The sequence below is a fragment of the Trichosurus vulpecula genome, chromosome 5 (genome assembly GCF_011100635.1).
Source record: "Trichosurus vulpecula isolate mTriVul1 chromosome 5, mTriVul1.pri, whole genome shotgun sequence".
In the NCBI taxonomy this organism is placed as follows: Eukaryota; Metazoa; Chordata; class Mammalia; order Diprotodontia; family Phalangeridae; genus Trichosurus; species Trichosurus vulpecula.
The window spans coordinates 54,129,907-54,151,464 of record NC_050577.1 but is presented as its reverse complement, the minus strand read 5'-3'; the positions used below and the strand labels follow the sequence as shown (position 1 = coordinate 54,151,464).

Below are 21,558 nucleotides of genomic sequence, written 5' to 3'. Positions count from 1 at the left end.
TACCACAATGCTGAGAAACTAGCTACAAATGTAAGAGGTACTCAGTATATACTAAGTTGTTAAGTCATTTCTGGAATTTTAACATATCATTTAAGTGAGACAGTGCTGATGACTCATTATTTAAGAGGATTGCCCAGGAGATATAGATGTTAAAAATAGCTATCTCCAGCCTTTCCCTCTGACCCTTGGGGTATCAACCCTCTTACATACAAAAGACCATCTGGTCCAAACCTGTAATCTCACCCACAAGGGGGAGGGCTAGGATGTGAGGAAAACATGATGCCTCCCTCCCAACTACTGTTGCTGGGTTTTGCCATGCTTTCACAAAACTAATCTATGTCACTATAGTCTTGGTTTTAAACATCTCTTAAAATATTTCACCTGGGATCCTCTCTGTTGTCATGCAAACACCCATGTTTGTGTGAAAGAATTTCAGTAGACCATTATCTTAATGCTGTATTTTTCCCTTTAAAATTATTTTCATATAAAGAAGTTTTGGGGCATTAAGAGGTCACATTTCAAAATATTACTAGCACTCCTTGGTGGATAGCATAATGAATAATCTTGAGGCTTGCCAGTATCACAGAAGAGGGGTTTTCATTTGGGTTAGGGCTGTTCTCAATAAAACTTAGGAATCACATTATGCTTGAGGGAACACTAATTAAGAGAGGGTCCTAGACTAGCCATTGTTTTTTGCATATTGTTCCCCTGTGATTTCTGGTTAACAATACCATAATTTGAGAGAGGGGACCTTGTAATCTAGCACATCTGAACTCACAGAATCTGAACTCTCCTACATTGTGGATTTGGGTTGACATTGTAGGGAACTGATTCAATGGAAGGTAAGTCAGTATTGAAATGAAAACAATAATGCAGTTTTATATTTTTACATTTTTCAAAGTACAAAAATATTAGAATTTTTTAACAACACTTTGCAGCAGCAGTGCAAAATATTAACAATACACCAAAGGAAGATTCGATCCCATGATTCAGCATTTCTCTCCTGGCCCCAAACAAATGAATGAATCTTGCATTGTTTCCTATTGTCACTTAGTTGGCCGTAATAATAGAAGTTGAAAAGTAACAAACAACAGGGTTAAGTACAAGAGTGAACAAGGTTGTACAGCTTTGTAGGATCCAGCATGAGAAAAAGGCAGAGTAGGGTTCTTTCATTTTGAACCAACTATCTCACAATCTAAAGTGTTTTGATTGGGAAGTGGTATACTCAGTTTAGGTTTGAACAATATTATACTAGTCCAAGAAATGTTCAGTTTTTATTATAGGCTCTTATATTTTATAACAGTTACTTCAGGAGTTACCACCCTTTGGTCACAGCATCTTATTTTTTTTTAAGCAAGAAAAAGTCAGCTTCTTTCTGAGCAAGACTAGAAATAAAAAATCAAATTGCTTAGACAGTTGTTAAAAAAAACTAGCTAGCCTCAACACTCCCATACATTGCATAATGCATAGGACATTGATATATCTTCCTTAAGTATTGTTTCTTCTGTTCTGGAGGCACTGACTTCTATGGCCAGAGATCCAGTTGCAGGAGGAGATGAGACAGCCTACAGGACTTGCTTTCTGGCACTTATGGAAGAAGTTTATGGCAATGATTCCATTTTTAAAAACCAAATACAGAAAATATTTAATTTATGAAACACACAGAGTGAAAGGAGTTCACATTCGCTTTGCCCCACTCTGAACGTTGACCAGTGAAAAGTAGATGCCTTTCAGAGCCAGCAGCTGTTGGTGTGTTCCTTGTTCTTTGATCTTGCCATTCTGGAATACCACAATAAGGTCAGCATTCTGGATGGTGGAGAGGCGGTGAGCAATCACAATACAGGTACGACCTTCTCTGGCCTTGTCCAGGGCTTCTTGGACAACCTAGTCAGTAATTACACACATGGTTCTTTGTAAGAGAAAAATCAATTCTAACTTTTAAATTCCTTCTCCTTCAATATTCTTTCCACTTCATTTCCCTAACAAAATGTATTTAGCTTGTGGTTTTGTGTCAGTGAGATGTAACACAGATTTTACAAAGCTAAGAACTGGGTAGGCAAAGGGATCATTTTACAAGTAACATACATTTTTTTTTGTTTTTGTTTTTAAATAATATTTTATTTTTCCCAATTGCATGTGAAAAGAATTTAACATTTTTTTAAAATTTTGAGTTCCAAATTCTCTCTCTCCCTCTCTCCCTTTTCCCCCCCTCAGATGATAAGCAATTTGATAGTTACACATGTGCAATCATAGCATACATATTAATACTTGTTTCTCACTCTTACTGAATTCATCCCACCATTAAAAACATTTATTAGAATATCTGTTTTCTGCATTTGCTACCGTCTTGTGTTTGCATACGTATAAACCAAAGTTCTTGGAAACCTTTTGGCCTGCCTTAGTAGCAAAGTACGTAGGACAGTTTGGATGCTCCAATTCTGCCAGGTGGTTTTTGAAGCAAGTTTTCTCTGAAAGCCTGGAATAATCCTTTGCTATTTCCAAGTTATGGACACAGCTCAAGAGATTTGTGTGTACTTGGTTTCCCTCCCACACAAAATATAACAAAACAACAATAACCACAAAAACAAAAGTGATTGCTCTTTCCCTAGTCCTAAATAGACCAAAATTTTGTGACTGTCTCATCCTCTCTGTATTCAGTTTTAGGTCCTATGTTGAATATGACAACTGAGAATAGGAAATGAAGAATTTGTAGAATTCTTAAAGCACTGGAGTTAGGTGTGCTGTATAAGGAGCAAAGCAGTCAGTTACCGGTACTATGGTTCTCAACCTCTGATTTCCCTGGTTCTACTGACTGAACATTTTAAATGGTAAGAAGATTCCTTTGATACCATCAGTGGAGGGAACTCCTGGTAGAGGTGTAAGCAGTTTCTTCATCAACGAAGAGCAGTGACACATCTGTAATTCATGCCTAGGTCCCCACTTGTTGGGATAATGAATGTCCCTAAAGTGGTTACATGTATTCAAATTCACACTATTTAAAGTCATAATTATATAGAATAGGGTCATAGGCTCTCGCCCAATGGAAATATGCCATTCAAATTTGAATAATGTGACCACTTCAGGGAGATTAATAATTCTCATTAATGGGAACCCAGCTGTGGAGTCTTAGAGAGCTGGGTGGGCACTGGGTCTTTAAATAACTGGCCTGGGGTTACTATAGCTACAGGATGTGCTGTAGGCAGGAAGTCTTTCTGATTCCCAAGACTGAACTTTTATAAGCAGCTAAGAGGTGAAGTGGGCCTGGAGTGAGGAAAACCTCATTTCAAATCCAGATACTTTACTGGGTGATCACGGGAAGTCACTTAGCCTCTTGTCTACCTTAGTTTCTTCAACTGTAAAATAGGGTTAAGACAGCACCTAATGCCCAACATTATTGTTAGGATGAAATGAGCAAAGTGCCTAGCATGATTCCTGGCATTCAGTAGGTGTTTAATAAATGAGTGTTCCCTTCTGTTTCCTTCATGCTACCTTTCCAATCTCTATGACTGTGAATATACTAAGTATTCATAGTAAAAGAACACGGGCTCTTTCAGAATGTGAATAAGCCCATACCTTTTCACTTTCTGTATCCAGCGCTGATGTGGCTTCATCCAACAGCAGGATCTGAGGGTTTCTGATGAGTGCTCGAGCAATAGCGATGCGCTGTTTCTGACCCCCTGAGAGCTGAGTTCCTTTGTCTCCCACCCTGGTTTCATATTTCTGTGTTTAAAGATAAATTTGGTTAATGTGAAAAAGTGTAGAAGCTAGTAAAAATGAAAATTATTGTCTTGACAATGAATTTGCAGTAAAAGAGACTTTGCTTCTTGAAGCTAGATTAAAAACAACAAATCATTATGACAAAAGCCAGTAAAAAGGAAACTGTTAAAATAATAGAAATCAACAAGACAGAACAAAAGTATAACTGGACCAATATATACAGAACTTTTTGAAAAGATCAATAAAATGGATGATTTACAAATTTAATCAAAAAAATGGAGAACAAAAAATCAAATTACCAAAACCAAAATTGAGAAAGGGACTGATCGTAATGAGTCCCAGTGTCTTAGAAGCAACGCTTTAAGAGTGAACTGCAGGGAGCTGTTGATCGATATGGGAAGAGTGAACTTCCTCACTAGGAGTTCCCTATACCAGTCAGTCAATAAATACTTATTAAGCACCTCCTCTGTGCCAGGCACCAAACAAAATTACAGATCTAGTTAAAAACAAAAGGAAGCCTGCACCTACAAGGACTAGAATAATGAATATCTATCCCTCTATCTGAAATAAAGATAGCTAGTATCATACGCAATGGAGAGTTGGAAACATTTGTATCAAAAAGACAGGGAAAGCTGTTCACTGACACCATTATTAACCTACATAGTTCTAAGAATGTTAACTATAGCTATAAGGCAAGAAAAAAAGAAATGAAAGGAGTAAGCATTATCAAAGAAGCTCTCTCTATTTGGTGAGGATAGAAAGGTAAAATTAGAAAATCTCAAGAGATTCAACAAGGAAGTTAATCAAGGCTTTTGAAAGATATCAGGACGTAAAATATAATTCCCCCTCATATTATACATCACCAAAAGAAATCAGAAGGGATGGACAGAAAGATAAATTCGATTTATAATTATTAATAAAATATATTGAGTACTTAAGCATATCAAGGCATGCATAAGAACTATAGGAAGATAACTATAAAAACAATTTTGGCAGAAATAATGAATTACATAATTAAAGAAATATCCCATTTGTGGCTGGATCAAGTAAAATGTCAGTACGACCCAAATTAACTTGATGCAATGTTAATAATATGCCATAGAAGAATTTCATAGATTAAGTAAACCCTAACAAATTTCTATTCTAGGTTTGCATGAAACGATGAAAAGAGGAATGAGCAGAACCAAAAGAACACTGTGTAGAGGAACAGTAATATTGTTTTAAGTACAATTTTGAGCGACGAAGTCATTTGACTATTATAAATGCCCAAATTAACTACAAAGAACCTATGAAGGAAGATGCTATCTGTATCCAGAGAAAGGACTGATAAATAGAAGTATGTTTAGAATGATTTTGCACATATATGTATACACACATATATGCATATATACACACACATATACACATATTTTGTCTAATGTTAGTCATCCCTGGGTGGTGGGGGAGGGAAGGAAATAAAGGGAAAAAAGAAATTTTCATCATTACTCATAAATTTAAAAGGAATAGCAAATTGTACAGAATAGATTTACAGTTTCATGTGCAACTATCTTTTTCTATTCTATGTTATGAAAATGCTTGTTTCATTACACAAAATAAAATGAATAAAATTTTAAAAAAGAAAGAATAAGTAAACAAGAGGGGAATTATGGGGGAGAAATGAGAAAAGGAAACATGCATCACCAGGTTTATTTCAAATTACACTATAAAGTAGGTCATTATCAAAATAAGTTGTTTTTGAAAAAATAGATGAATGGAAGACAAAAGCTAATCCAGAATCTGAACCAAAGGTGTATAATCATGATCACTAAAAAGTGGCAAAGTCCAAGATTAGAATTCCAACACATATTCAAAAGCAAAGGTTGAGGATACAGCCATATAGACATAACCAGAATTTGTAGCCATTCCAATGGTGAGTTTTAGCTTTTCTCCTTGAAACTAACAATGTGTCAAGTACAATAATATATTTTTCTCAATTTAAACAGAGTGCCAATTTAAAATGGTAATAAGCAAAGTCAATTTTTATCATCATCCTGAAGTACTGAATACTCCCCTAACATAGGTGGTACAGTGGAAGGAGCAATGGACTCGGGGGTCAAGAAAAACCGAGTTCAAACACAAACACTTAGTAGTTGTGTGACTTTGAGCACATGGCTCAAACCTTGTCTGCCTCAGTGTCCTCATGTGTGAGATAAGTATAATAATGGTACCTACCCCTTAAGGCTGAAAATTATATAATATTTGTAAAGCACTGTGCAAACCTTAAAGTGTGATATCATTGCTAACTGTTGTTGTTGTCATCATTCTGTAGGGGAGAGGGAGAAAAACTAATGGATAGTTCAAGTGCTTCATTGTAATGGATGCCATGTCACAAGAGCTGGAGAAAGGTGATCAGCATACAGGGTAAATGTAATGAGTTTTGATATGCAGCATGGTCAGAAAAAACCCACTTCGATGAGAGTATAGACACTTATAGGTATGTACCACTGGGATATTGTGTGTGTGTGTGTGTGTGTGTGTGTTATCATGTCTGGATTTAATATTTGTAGAGGGAAATAATTTGACTTGCTGAGCAAAATACACATAGTACAATATATATGTACTATGTAATATTACCTAGTAACTGTGTACATAGTACAAATAGTTGTTGTTTTAAATATCGCCACAGGGTGGTGCTCTTGGCATCGTTAAACTAAAAAGCATCCTAAAAGAAGAATTTTTTCGTTCTTTAATTATGGTCTATCTTTGATTATTCCTAGCTGTGTTCAGCTATGAGAAGAAGTACAGAATGGCAGATAGAAGGCAGAGGGCCTCAGGCAACTCTCAGAGATGCTTACTTGCTGATCTTCATTGATGCAAGAAGCTTCTACCTTAGAGCTCCTACGTAGATGAAATCTGAGGTCTAGAGCATTTTCTCCTCACCTTCCAACAAAAAAATCTCTGGCTGCTACATATGTTTAAGTGGTCTTAATTGACTAAGAAATATCATTTGGCAACTCAATGTTTAAAAAGTATAGAGTCTCCTCTCTTCAAATTTTTCAAAGTTCATACTTCTAGAGGAGAAGAAACTTCAGAGACCATCAAATCCAACCTTTTCTTTTCAGTTAAAGAACCTGAGGCTGAGATGAATCACAAAGGATCTGAGGCCATGTGGTCTGACTCCCTCATTTTAATAGGGCCCTAAGGAGCTTAAGTGTGACCTCTTGCCCAAGGTCACAAGGGTAGTGTCAGAGCCTGAATTTTAACCAAGGTCATCAGACTCCAGAGCCCATGCTGCGCTATGCCAACCCTACAACTGTCTATGCTGTGGCCTGTGAACTTATTCAGGAAATATTTTGATAACTGTACACCAATTTTCCTTTGAAATTTCATTCATTTAAAAACATTCTAAGGAAGGTCCTGCCTGTCCTCACACTACCAAAAGAATCTATAACATACTGGTCCAAATGACCAGTTACTCTACTCAGAGTATTTTGGCCTGGGAATAGGCAGGGAGAAATATGGCACAGGACCACCAAAATGGCAATAGGCTGATGCTGAGAAAAGTCTCATATGAACACTGGAATCACTGTTTTCTGTAGGTCTGTCACGCTGAACCTTTCACCAAATGTCTGACCTTATCCTTGACACACAGAGTTTAATTGAGTATTGGTTATGGAGGCAGCAAAATACAGTGGAGAGACCATTGGCCTTGGGTTCTAATTCTACCTCTAACATTGGGCAAATCACCTGGTATCCCTAGGCTTCAGTTTTCTTAGGTTCAAACTGATAGATTTGGGCTTAACGGCCTGTGATGCCTCTTCCAGCCCTAGATCCATAATGCTATCTTAAAAAATATGACCCTCAAACCCTATGAAATGGACAATCTTCTTCAGGGTTAGGGGATGCAATGATCAGAAGTCACTGAGAAAGGAGCTGGTGGAGGCATGGGATTTATGCCTGGCTGTTGTCCTTACTAGCACTGAAAGGAGGGAATGAAAAAAGGAATGGGAAGGACAATAGCCCCAGGAAGTTCCAGGGGTCTAACACAGCATGAGGTGTTTGCTTAATGCCTCTGAGATTCTCTCCAATTTATCATGCACAATGTGCATAATTGTTTGTGCAAGGTGTTCCTAAAGTCTGGACACATAGGCAAAAATGTATATTTAAGAAATGAAATGAATGAAATTTTCAACATCATTTTATTTAATTGAATATTAACAAATGACATCTTCAATATGATTTCTATCATTTGTGATTCAGAGGTTGATGCACTTTGCAAGATTCACGTGAACTTGATGCAATAACTCTACATTGTCGTCAATTTTAGCACATTCACTCTTTATGCATTCAATCAAGTGTGCTGCATCTGTGATTTTCATTGAGTACACCTTCTCCTTTAGCATACCCCAGAAAAAGAAGTCAAGGGGGCTAATGTCTGCTAATATTCCAAATATTTCAAAATGTGCATTTTTGCCTTTGTGTCCAGACTTTAGGGACACCCTGTATATCGTCTCCCTCTAATTAGACTATGACTTCCTTGAGTGCCTGGACTACTTTTTTTTTTTTACCTTTCTTTGTATCAAAGCACTTAGCACAGTTGCCTGGCACATAGCAGGTGCTTAATAAATGCTTTTTGACTTGCTCTCTTCCCTAGCAGGCCCCAGAGTAAACCCAAATGGCAGTTAAGGCTGGGAATGAGGGGAAGTGGGGTTTCTTTCTGGGTGATTTTTTTCCTTTTTAAAAAATTCATCATTAATTTATTTTTTATCATTCTTGTCTTTTTAAATTTTGAATTCCAAATTCTCTCTTTCCCTCCCACCATCCCCCACCTAGTGAGAAGGCAAGCAGAGTGATATCAATTATACAGTGAAAGCATGCAAAACACCTTTCCATATCACATAACAAGCAAAAACAAATAAAGGAAGTGAGAAAATTATACTTCAGTGTGTACTCAGAGTTCATCAGGTCTCTCTCTGGAGGAGGATAGCATTTTTTCATCATGAGTCCTCTGGAATTGTCTTAGATCATTGTATTGATCAGAGTAGCCAAGTTTTTCATAGCTGATTATCATTACAATGTAGCTGGGCACAATGATCTCCTGGTTCTTCTCACTTCTTTCATATAGGTCTTGCCATGTTTCTCTGAAATCACCCCTCTCATTAATTCTTATAACACAATAGTACAATTATATACTACAACTTGTTCAGCCATCCCCCAGTTGAAGAGCATCCCCTCAATTTCTAATTCTTTGTAGCCAAAAAAAGTTTCTATAAGCATTTTTGTACATATAAATCCTTTTTCCTTTTCTTTGATCTCTGGGATACAGATCTAGTAGGGGTATTGCTGGGTTAAAGGGTATACACAGTTTGACTCACACCCTTGCCCTCTATCTATGCAAACTCCTTTTAACTGCCCTAATAATGATAAAGTTCTTATGTATCATTTCCCATATAGGAATGTAAACAGTTTAACCTTATTGAGTCTCTCATGATTTCTCCTTCATGTTTACCTTTTTATGCTTCTTTTGAGCCTTATGTTGGAATGTCTTTCCATTCCATTCTGATTTTTTTCATCAGGAATGCCTGAAAGTCCTCTATTTCATTAAATATCTATGAGAATTATATACAGTTTTGCTGGGTAGGGTATTCTTGGCTGTAATCCTAGTTCCTCTACCTTCCAGAATATCATATTCCAAGCCCTCCGATCCTCAATCTTGTGTGATCCTATGGCTCAATGCTATCAGAATTGTTTCTTTCTGCCAAGCTGTGATATTACCTCCTTGACCTGGGAGCTCTAGAATTTGGCTATGATATTCCTGGGAGTTTTCATTTTGGAATCTCTTTCAGGAGGTGATCAGTGGATTCTTTCAATGTCTGTTTTACCCTCTGGATCTAAGACATTGGGGCAGTTTTCCTTGATAATTCCTTGAAATATGATGTCTAGGCTCTTTTTTTACCATGGCTTTCAAGTAGTCCAATAATTCTTAAATGATCTCTCCTCGATCCCTTTACCAGGTCAGTTGTTTTTCCAATGAGACATTTCACATTTTTTCCTATTTTTTCATTGTTTGGACTTTGTTTCATTGCTTCCTAAAGTCTCATGGAATTGTGAGCTTCCAGGGCCTGCACTTTATCCACTGCACCACCTAGTTGTTACCCAAAGTCACTGAATTAGTAGAACCAGGAATTGAATCCACTCCCTCTGGCTCTAAATCCATTGCTCATTCCATTGTACCATTGTACCATGTTCATATATGGATGATCTCCCCTTTTATTTTATTTTTATATCAAAATATTTATTGCACAATTTTTTGAAGTAACAAAGAATTGTGTTCAAAGTAGATGCCCATAGACTGAGGAATGGCAAAACAATTTCTGGTATGTGAATGCAATGGAACACTATTTTACCATACGAGACAATGACTATGATAAATGGAGAGCATGGGAAGGCTTATGTGAGCCAAGATGAAGTGAAGTAAACAGAATCAGGAAAACAAAACACACATAACTATGATGATATAAATGTGATCTCCCCATTCAGTTGATAAAATCGTGTTTACTAAATGAAGGAAAAGATGCTCTGTCCTCTGAACATGAATTTCCTATTGCCAATGAGAGATGGCAGAGCAGAGGGAGTAGGAGACCAGCATCTGTTTGTGTTTTTAAAGGGCAAGAAAATGACTTACTTTGGGTAATGTTTCAATGAAAGGATGGATGTTGGCGGCTTTGGCTGCATTCACAATCTCTTCCTGTGACACCACCCGGCTGTTGTTTCCATAGGCGATGTTCTCTCCAATGCTGCAGTCGAACAGGATGGGCTCCTGGGACACAATGCCAAGCTGAGCCCGGAGCCACTGGACATTAAGCTTCTTGATGTCTTGGTTATCAACTTTCTGAAAGCAAAAGTCCAATTCATCAACAAACACTTATTAAGCCCTTACTAAGTGCCAGACATTGTGCTAGGTGCTCATGTTACAGAGATAAAAATGAAACCGTTTCTGCCCTCAAGGAGCTTATATTCTACTGGAGGAGATTATATGCATATAAATGAGACTGGCCAGACTACATACAATACAGGTAACAAAGTAATTTTGGGTGGGAGGGTGAAAAAAAATTCAACAGCAAGGGCTTCATGGAGATGGAGTTGCTTGAGCTGAATCCTGAAGAAAACTAGAAATTCCAAGAGATGGATGTGAGGAGGACAAGTGTGTCCAGACACGGAGGATGGACACTATGATGGCATAAGGAGAGAAGACAGAGCATCATGTTTGAGGAACAATAAGAAGATCAGGGCAGACTGCAGCCTGAGAGAAGGGAAGGAACACAACACATTGTTAGCCTGGAAAGTCAAACACAAAGAACTGCCTGATTGTTTTTGGATTTTCTAAGACTAATGGTTTTATTTTATACATGGAAGTATTGAGTGATTGCCAGTTTACCACTGTGTGTTGGAATAACAGCATTTTCCTTGGTTTCCTGGAGTTGATGGAACAGGGATCTCACATATACAGAGCTTTGTGAAAAGAGTGATGGTGTTTACTGTGCTTTGGCATTGGCTCCCAACTTTGTGGTTGGATACATCATGGTGCCTGGGTTCTCTTATGTCTCAGTGTCAGTTTTTTTTTTTCTGGCTAGGGAAAGGATGGTGGGCATGAGTAGCTCATTTGATCTTCATGCCAAATTATCTCATGTAAAATATCATGTTAATACTATGCATTATGATGATGAGCCTACAAGCCAAATCAATAAGCATTTATTAAGCACCTACTATGTGCAAAGCCCTGGGGATAAAAAGCCAAAAATGAAAAATACCTTGCTTCCAAATATACTCTATAAATGTGTCTCCCCTACATTTAACTGGGGAAGACAACATATACACACGTATATGTGGGAATAAATACAAAATAAATATGAGATGGTTTAGGGAGGAATACTAAAAATAGTTGGCAGGAGATAGACAGAGAATCAGAAAAGGCTTCACACAGAAGAGATAATACATGAGGGAGCACAGGAGTTCTTAACCTGGGGTCCATGAACATTTAAAAAAATTTTTAACAACTGTATTTCATAATCATTGTTTCCTTTGTAAGAAGACATGTTTTACTTTATGCATTTAAAGACATTCTTCTGAGAAGGGGCCCATGACCTTTACCAGATTGCCAAAGAAAATCCATCACACACACACACACACACACACACACACACACACACACACACACACACAATTTAAGTACCTCTGATCTAGTTTATTTCAAATGCAGAACTTGAATCCAAGTCTTTGTGACTTCAAGGGCAGAGTTCCACCCATTCTGCCATACTGCTTCTCATCACTGAAGGTATTTAATGAATCACTTGAATCAAAGGCTACCATCCTAGTACAGCGCCTTATCGTTTCACAATTGCTTTCTCTGTCTTCTGTCTCTCCTCCTCCTAATCATTCCTACACTTGCTGCCAGACCAATCTCCTTAAAACATTCCTTTGTACACTTTATGCTTCTTGCAATGCCATTTAGTAGTTCTCCAGTGTCCTATACAACACACCCCATATGGCCTGTCCCTCAAATTGTCCTCTGAGCTGGCTTCAAAAGATCTTGAAAGGCAAGACTGATGGTGGAGAAGAAAGAGCATGGAACTAAAAATAGCCCTGACTCTGCCACCAGTTAATTACTTTGGTGACCTGGCTAAGTCATTTCTAACACCAAAAGACTCTGTAAAATGAGGAGGTTGGATTAAATGATCTCTAGGGTCTCTCTTGGCTCTAAATCTTGGATCTTAAAATCGTTTCCCATTTTCTGAGTCTTAAACCACTCAGTAAGAGACTGTGGGGAATCAGAGGTCTTCTGCTATAAAACATGGCACTGGAAGTTGGCTCGATAAAAGAGAGAACCCTTGAATCAAGACACACAATTTCATGGTTTCAAAGGACACGATTGTCCTGAGAACAGTCTACTTACCACCAGTCCAGCCAGGGGATCATAGAATCTCTCGAGGAGTTGCACCATGGTACTCTTCCCACAACCGCTGCTGCCCACAAGAGCCAGGGTCTGACCCTTCTTCACCTCCAGGGTCAGCCCTTGAAGCACAGGAATGTTAGGTCGGGTAGGGTAGTTGAACTTGACTTCACTAAATGACACATTCCCTTCAAATGTTTCCTAAAATCAAAATACCATTAAATTAACCACATGATGAGCAAAAACAGGCTACGAGGTTACTCCTTCTCCACTACCTTATGATAAGCATTTTTTTTACTGTTTATTTTTGGCTCCATTTCAGACATGCTAAGACTCAATAAGTGGAGGTAACCCTTTTACATGTTTTTTAATTAAGGCAAATCAGGGGCAGGTAGGTGTTGCAATAGATACAGCACTGGCCTTGAAGTCAGGAGGACCTGAGTTCAAATCCGGTCTCAGATACTTACCCGCTATGTGACCCTAGGCAAGTCACTTAACCCCAATTGCCTCCAAAATAAATAAACAAGCACATAAATAAAGGCAAACCACATGCCCTAATTAATATAACCAACAGTAAATTCCGACATCATTATACTAAAAATACCTGTATATGTTACATATTGCATATTTCTATAATGCTGTATGTCATTATACAACATTCTTTTATAAGTAAAAAAAAAATCCAAAATATAATTTTCATAAATATTTTATATTCTAGTGTGTAAACATATAATATATATGAAAAACCTACAATAATTAGCTAATTTCTTTAAAACATTTTACACTTGTATTCTAGAAAGTTATATTCATATCAGCAACAAATATTGAAGGCATGTTCCATTGATTTCTCATTATAATTCAATTCAACATTCATTAAGGACCTACTGTCTAGAAGGCATCTGGGCTGGGCACTGGGGAGACAAAAACACAAATGAAAGTCTTTGTTCTGGAGGCAGTGGCATTTTACTATGCAATCCAAACTAGCCAGGGAAGAGTCAGTATGCAAATGATAACCTCCAAAGGTGAAACTGACCAGTTTCTGTCCCTCCTCACTGTAGCTGTCTATCAAAGGTTCCCGTTCCAGGAGCATGATGATGTGGGATGCTGATACTCTAGCTTTGGCATAGTCTGGTGCAAGTGAACTTGTCTGCCCCACTGCCATAGCACCAAATACAACGGCTGAAAACACACTGTAAAAAAAAAAGGTTTAAAAAGTCATGATCACAGTGATTTCAATTTAATGTTTCTACAATAGGTCTAATTATTATAAAAGTTAAAAAAACAAAACCTCTCCCTTTGCCCAAGTCCCATTTGTGAATTCTAGAATCATCACAGCCAGTATCTATGGAGGGGAGAGAAGAGTGACTCTTAGGGAGATACAGAGGCTTTCTGTGAGAGGTATCAAAGTTCTCTACCTATCATTTTAATCTATAATCATTTAATTTATACACAAAGGAATTGTACAGCCTTAGGAATATAACGACAATGACTATAACCACAATAATAGCTAGCTGTAATATTTTCAAAGTACCATACATGTTATCTCATCTGATCCTTACAACAACCCTCTGAGGTTAAATGATATTATTACCCACAGTTTACAGATGAAGAAACGGAGGCTGAGAGACTAAGTGACCTGCCCAGAATCACACAGTAACTAAGTATCTGAGGCCACATTTGAACTCTGGTTTCCTGACTTCAAGTCCAGTTCAGCCACTATTTCCAACCTTCATCTAATACAAGTATCCTTTCACTTCCAGCCAGTGTGAACATTTCCTGGTGAATGGCAGACTGTTGTCACACAGATTAACAACAACAAAAAAAATCTTGCTTTTTTTTTGAAGCAATCAGAGTTAAGCAACTTCCCCAGGGTCATACAGCTAGTAAGTGCAGATTGGAACTCAGGTCCTTCTGATTTTAGGGCACATGCTCTATCCACTGAACCACCCAGCTTCCCCTCCTCACTTCTAAGGAGAAGTTTGCCTCCTTTCCATTTGCACACATCATCTCTACTATTGCCCTCTGGAGCAACAAAGGCTTCTCTTCCATATTATAGCCCTTTTAATGTCTTATGCCCTCTACCACTCCCCTTCCCTTTCCCCATCTCATCCTTCTCTAAGATAAACATCTCTCATGGTCCAACTAGTCCTCATATGACACGGTTGTGTGGTCCTCACCATTTGGTTGCCCTCCTATTGATATGTTTGAGTTTGTCAATGTCTCCCAAGCTGTTGTGCCCAGAACTGAACATAATATTCTACATATGATCTAGGTAGTACAGGACACAGGAGCATTATCAGCCCCGAGTTCTGGAAACTTATTTCCATTAATACAGACTAAGATTGAATTATCTTTATTAGGAGCTGAGGCACACTTCTGGCTCATAGTGAGCTTGCAGTCAATTAGCCTCCTGCAAAGCCCACTCATTTTTATATTAACAACTCTCAAACAAGGTCTCTCCCATTCTGTACCTGGATAATTACAATTTTAAAACTAAATGGAAGAGTAGCAACAACTTCAATTGAGTCAATGCTTTTCCTCAGAGAGAAGAAATACATAAATTATCCTATCAGAAACTTTATGGCAAAAATAACTAATTTTAATTTTCCTTAAGGCTTATCCATTGCTATAAAAATGAATCTGCATACTTTTGGGTGGACACATATAAAAAAATCATTTCTGCCAAAGCTAGAGTTGGAATTGACCAGAGTCCAACTATTCCAACCCTATCCTTTTTCAGTTGCAGGAAGTAAGGCTCACTGTCTATTCCAGAGTCATACAAAGAATATCAGAAACAGGATTGCCATCCAGGCCTTCCTCATTTCTATTCCAGCATTCTATCCATGGTGCCATGCTGTCTCTCATGAAGCTTTCTCAGAATCCTCTTCATCCCTCAATTTGTTCTCTTCATTGCTAGTACCTCTACCCCAATATCTAATATCAATTTTATATATGCTTATATATTGGCATGTTATCTTCCAATAGAATGTAAGTTTCTTTAGGGTAGGGATTATTTCATTTTTGTGTTTACAGCCCTACTTTCTAGCACAGAGCCTGGCATATAGTAGGTACTGGTTAAACATCACCCTATTGATTGATTTACTACATGTGCAACCATGGGCAAGTCAGTGGGCCCCAGGGACCTCATGGGTAACATGAGAAGTTTGGATGACTGTGATGGTCATTTTACAACTTCTGATCCTATCCTATGGACCTTTGTGTAGGTCTGCTTGTCAAACTTTTTCCCATCTTGTGTTTAATTGGCCTAATTAAAGCCCTTTAAAGAGGACATCTGAATTTCTCACCCATCTTCAGGTATTCCCCAAAGGGATGAAGACCCTTTGAAAGTCTCAAGAAATATCACCTTGATATATTTTATCTAAAGTGCCTAGAATTTGTCTCCTATAGCCATGCCAGATACACCACTGAAATAAATTCATTGTGTCTCAATTTCTTATGTTTAATTCTAGAGCACATCACAGCTCAAATGCAGAAAGAGACTGAAATACTTACAAGAGAACATCTTGAAAATCCATATGTCCATGTGCCACCAAGTAGGCACCAAACCGGAAACAAGCAGCATAGGAAAAATACATCATTGCTTGGGTGAGACTAAAAGTGAAGCCAAAGATATGTGCTTTTTTCACAGAATTTCTGAAAGGAATTAAAAAAAAAATGAATCATGGCATTCAGGTAGGAACAAATAAATTTAGTGTAGTGGTGTGCTTTTAAATCAAGGGTCTATCCCGACATTGATGAGACAGGGTCAGTGATGGCATGGGCCATTAGCTATCTGTGCATTCTTCTTTGTAGTATCCTAAAGGAAAAGCTGTCCTTTTCAGAAGCAAACCAAAATGACTGGTTTTGTCTTTTTTTTTAACAATTCAATTAATTCTTACTAAGCGATGGACTATTTAATCATCACAAATTGAGTTCAAATTAAGTCACTTGAATCTCTTGAAGCTTGCTACACTTCTTCCTCTGGTAGATCTGCTCCCTCTTCTTCTGCCCACAACTACCTTGTTTTTATTATCTTTGTTTTCATTCTGTATATAGTAGTACACATACTTATTTTCTCCCTAGTAGAATGTAATCTTCTTGAGAGTAGGGAGTGTATCATTTTTTTTGTATTTGTATGCCTTTGCATACACTGTATCCCTTGGCACAAAGTTGGAGTTCAAAATGCTTGCTGATTGCCAAGGAAAGGAGGCAGTACTAGATAGTGAAGGGAGGAAAAATCTTCAAGGCGAGGGGAAAGTGTAAATACTCAAGAGAGAAAACAATGTGGGGGTGGGGTGGGGAGGAGAAGATGGAGGAATGACATTGGTGGCCAGCATCAGGGAGTTACTTGTGCTACCATAGGATGTTGTGACTGGAACTAATGTTCTTGAGGACCTAATGGGTTTCCATGACCTGAATTCTATGATGGGATGATACCCAGTCATCCTAATTACAGCAATCAAGGCAGGAGTTCATAAAGATCTGCCCTACAAGGAAAAATATACATATACACACAACAAGAACTGATTTTTGTGGACTAAACAAAGTCAGTTCTAAGAGAGTTCTAATTAAAACACTGATGCTATAAGCAGCAAAAATAAGCCCCCCCCCCCCGCCCCATTCTAGAGGTACAACTTTTCTTTGTCCTATAGGAGAAAATATTTTAAAATAGTCTTAGTAGTGGAAAGAAAATCCAGCTTTCCTCCCTGTCACCCTCCTGACCTCCACTCCATTCCATCATTCAGTACCTGTATGGTCCCAGCAAGCTCTGTTGATACATATACTCAAACTTTTTCTCCCGAGTCAGAGAAACAACAGTTCGGAAATTTTCTATTGCTTCAGTAGCAATCTGCACAAGAGAGCATAAGAAAGCCAAAGGTGAAGATGTGATAAATAATCTGCATCTTATAATCATAGATTCACTTCAGAATTCATCCCACCTTTACCTGTTAGGATTCTTAAATACTGATGATACAATTAGTCCCTATTTGATCACTGAATCACAGAATTAAAGAACACTCCAACTACCAATCAAGCTGAGTGAGAGTTAGGCAACCCTGGGCTACTCACTGCCAAAAGAGCATAATTAGGTATTGGTGGAGAGAATGCAGACATGTGTTCTTGTATGAATGTATGAAGGATGGAGGTGGATTGAGAGTTCTGAAGACTGATATTTTTCCTTCCTGCTCTAAGAGAGGATGGATGATTTCAGGATACCTAGGGACAGACTAGAGGGAATTAGAGAGAAGGAGACCAGAACTATCAGTGAAACTAGCTCCTTACCATGTCACTGATTTCCAATTTGCCTCCCTAGAGACTTCAGAGAATTTCCCATTGGGTGAGATCAGGGACTTTCTTTTGGTTGAATAGTGCTTCTGTCTAAAGAGCTCACTGACTGTTGGGTATTTTCAGGTATATTGTAATCCTTATAACTTCTCTGATTTCTGCTCATGTGGCTTGAAAAATTGGCTTTACTGGCTATTCACTTTTATGGTCATCTTCTGTGTGACTAGCACTTGGTGGGAAGGGGCCAAGTCAATGGGTATAAGCTTGGGTTACCACTTCCCCTTTAAGTGAAGGCAACCAAATAACCTAATGGCTTTTGAACCTAAAAATCCTTCCCCTCTCCGAGGAAAACATAGTGGTAAGCGTCATAACCCCTCTTCCTGTTCCCTGAAGGCAGGGCATTCAGTTTCCTTGGAGAGGGGCAGGCATAATTCCAGAGATGTATTAATGCTAGTACCTTCCCTCTGAGGTAACTTCCTACCCTGTGTGGATCTTGTATATACACAGTAGTTTGCATGTTCTTTTCTTGTATCACACTGTGAGCTTCTTGAGGGGAGGAACTGATTTTGCCTCTCTTGGATCCCCAGAGCTTAGCAAAGTCCTTGGCATGTAGTAAGCACTTAATAAATGCTTGTTGGTTTAAGTTGAAAAACATATCTCCCCCCATCAGGCTGTTTGTCTGTAAGTTTAGGCACCCCATGTGGACATATACATACCTATACAGGGAACACATATTTTACAGAAGAAGTCTGAAAAGTCATCAAGGGTCTAATTTCCTCATTTCACCAATAACAAAAGTGAGGCCCTAAGGGGTTAGGTAACTTGTCAACTAGGTCAAAGGCTGCCAGAATTGGGACCAGATTCAGTTTCCTGACTCACAAATGCTCTTTCCACTGCAAAATACCACATTTTAACTGATTAGTTACTCAGCCGATTTATATTGAGAATTTGCTTGTGTCTTTTCTCACATGCCTTGTTTTAAACAACACTATGACGCCTTCAAAATAATAAAAGTAAAAATCCCCAGAAGACAAATTATAGTGTCTGTAAGCATAGTTACAGTATCTGGAAGCATTTTGTAAACCAAATTCCTATTCTTTCCACTGATAGTTAATGTATTCTTTCAGAGCTCCTGCTTCACTCAAGGATACTCTAAACTAAAAATAATCTGGTAGGGAGGGAAAGAGATTTCCTCTGGACTCAAAAACCTCTCATTAAATCTCTTAAAGGTGTATCAACTTGCTACCCCAGGACATTGAGATTCAATTAACAATTAAGTGTGTCATCATGACTCCGCTAAAGTTACGAATTACCATTTAAAGGAGTGACAGGTTGCAGATTTGAAGACCCTCATAAGGAAAGTTTGTAGTTTTGCATTTTTGAGGTCTGTGAGGAAAAGATAATTTGAGGGAGAATAATAATAGCAGCCTTTATATTGGACTTGAAGGTTTACAAAACACTTTGTAAATACTATCTCATTTTATCCGGGGAGGTAGGTGCCATTATGAATTCCATTTCACAGATGAAGAAATGGTGGCCCATAGAGCTACCAACAGTGACTTGCCCCGGGTCATGTAGCTAGTAAGTATCTGAGGCTGGATTTGGATTCGTCCTCTTGACTTAAGGACCAGCAGGCTATTCAGTGCCACCTAGTGGTCTTAAGGAGGAGAGGGGGAAGAAAAAAATCTTTTTTTTTTCCTTTTAAAAGACAAAACAAAGTGTTAAGGTCAGAGACCTTACTTAGTCTAAGGCAGCTATGCACAGTGGATAGAGCTTCAGTGCTTGAAGAAAACCAGGGATTCCCAAAGGCAGAGGTGAGGGTGGTAGGGTGGGGGGATATATTCCAGGCTCAGGGGACAAACTGCAAAGGCATAAAATAATAGACGCAGAAGACCTTGGGTAAGGTAAGGAACAGAAAGAAGGTCAGTTTGGATGGAATGGAGAATTCACAGAAGTGAACAGCACAAGCCCAGGAGAGTACTTTAGAATCAGATTGGAAAGGGCTCTATATGTCAGAGTCTGTATTTTATCAGCTCTAAGATTACATTTAAGAAAAGATTTTCACTTACAAGGATTAAAAGAAAGATCTTTGGTTTAGCTCTCCCCACAAATCTTATTCCCTAAACTTATTCCTTTTGAAGTACTGGAGTGTGAAGATTTTAAACAAACACATTCTCAGTGTTTTCTTACTTTCAGCAGTTAGCCTACCCTGTACACAGAACTGTCAGTTACTTTTAAAATAACAGCTAAAAAAGCAGGAGCACTTACAAGTCACACTAAACAAAACCATATAATCACTTAATGATTAAAGAATTCATTGCTAGGAGAATGAGGCAAATAAGGAAAAGCTTAACTAGTGCCCTGAGATATTATTTTCTAACCAGAGGAATGGTAAGTAGCATTTAGTGTTTCCTATGGAAATGTTTTTACATCACACAGTGGGGGAAAGAGGAAATGGCACAAATACCTTCTAATAGAATTAACGGTCTCATCACATCTCTCCATTCCCCACCCTCCCCAACTGTTGCAAAAACATATTTTTCAACTTTTAAAAGATCAAAAAGATAAAATGTTTCCATCACTAAAATAATCATTATGAAAAATGACCTTTAAAAGGGGTTGGCACTTGTGATGAGACACTGTTCAGGGGCATGTGGACTGACTCTTCCCCATCGCTTTTACAAACTGCCCCCCTGCCAGTGAGAACCAAGGCTACTAAGTAATACATCAGTCCTTACCCCCTTTTTCCTCATTCTCCTTAATGGCAAGACTAGTAGTGACACCCAATTTTGACAGGTTCACTACTTGGGTCTACGATCTAAAGCTTAGGATTGCTTCCTCCAGAGAGTCCCCCCAATATAATTTATTCTTAGCTTTTCTCATTGCTCCTACAAGTAAACAAAACTAAGTATAGTACTTAGTTTATTAAGCAGTTGGTTACAAGTATTTTATTCACAGGTTAGTCTTACATGTGCCTCTTCTCTCTGGCACAGAGAGAAGGGACCATAACCTGGTGCCTGGATCACTGCAACATGCTTGTGTTTGGTCTCCTGGCCTTGAGGCTTTCCCCACTTTACTCCACCTTTTACTGACCATATCACTCCCATTACTAAGTGCTAGTACCTCTATTTAACCTCCAGAATCAAACAGAAAATCCTATTTGGCTTTTAAAATCCCTCATAACCTGGCCTCTTCCTACTTATATTTTACTATCCTCCAGATACTGTATGATACAGGGAAACTGACTTCCAGTGACAAGACCTTCCATCTTGACCCTATGCACTTTCACTGGATGTCCCTCATGCCTGGAATTCTCTCCCTTCATGACTTTCCATGGCTCCCTTCAAGTCTCAGCTAAAATTCTACCTTTGGTAAGAAGCCTTTCCTCATCCCCTTTAACATGAGTACCTTTCCTCTGAGATCATCTCCAAATTATTCTTCACGTCTGTGTGTCTCCTTGGAAAAATTCGTACCTAAGTGTTTACATGTTGTCTTCCCTATTAAACTGTGAACTGCTTGAGACAAGGATTGATTCTGCCTTTCTTTGTATTCCCACAACTTAGCACAATGACTGGCATACTGTAACCTCTAATTTTTATTGACTTGATTTGGTATAAGTATGATGA

At 38.3% G+C, this 21,558-nt stretch overlaps 1 protein-coding gene across 1 annotated transcript in view; it reads right to left on the bottom strand.

Annotated features, from left to right (window-relative positions):
* Positions 1-853: 853 nt before the first annotated feature.
* Positions 854-21,558, bottom strand: part of LOC118849943 (ATP-dependent translocase ABCB1-like) — a 319,035-nt gene continuing 298,330 nt past the window's right edge. Inside the window, exons 23-29 of the mRNA XM_036759053.1 lie at positions 17,395-17,495; positions 16,160-16,300; positions 13,680-13,836; positions 12,650-12,847; positions 10,382-10,588; positions 3,574-3,720; positions 854-1,884 (exon numbers count right to left, since the gene is read on the bottom strand). Of these exons, the coding sequence (XP_036614948.1) occupies positions 1,678-1,884; positions 3,574-3,720; positions 10,382-10,588; positions 12,650-12,847; positions 13,680-13,836; positions 16,160-16,300; positions 17,395-17,495 (1,158 nt within the window). The 3' untranslated portion in view covers positions 854-1,677. The remainder of the gene's footprint in view (positions 1,885-3,573; positions 3,721-10,381; positions 10,589-12,649; positions 12,848-13,679; positions 13,837-16,159; positions 16,301-17,394; positions 17,496-21,558) is intronic.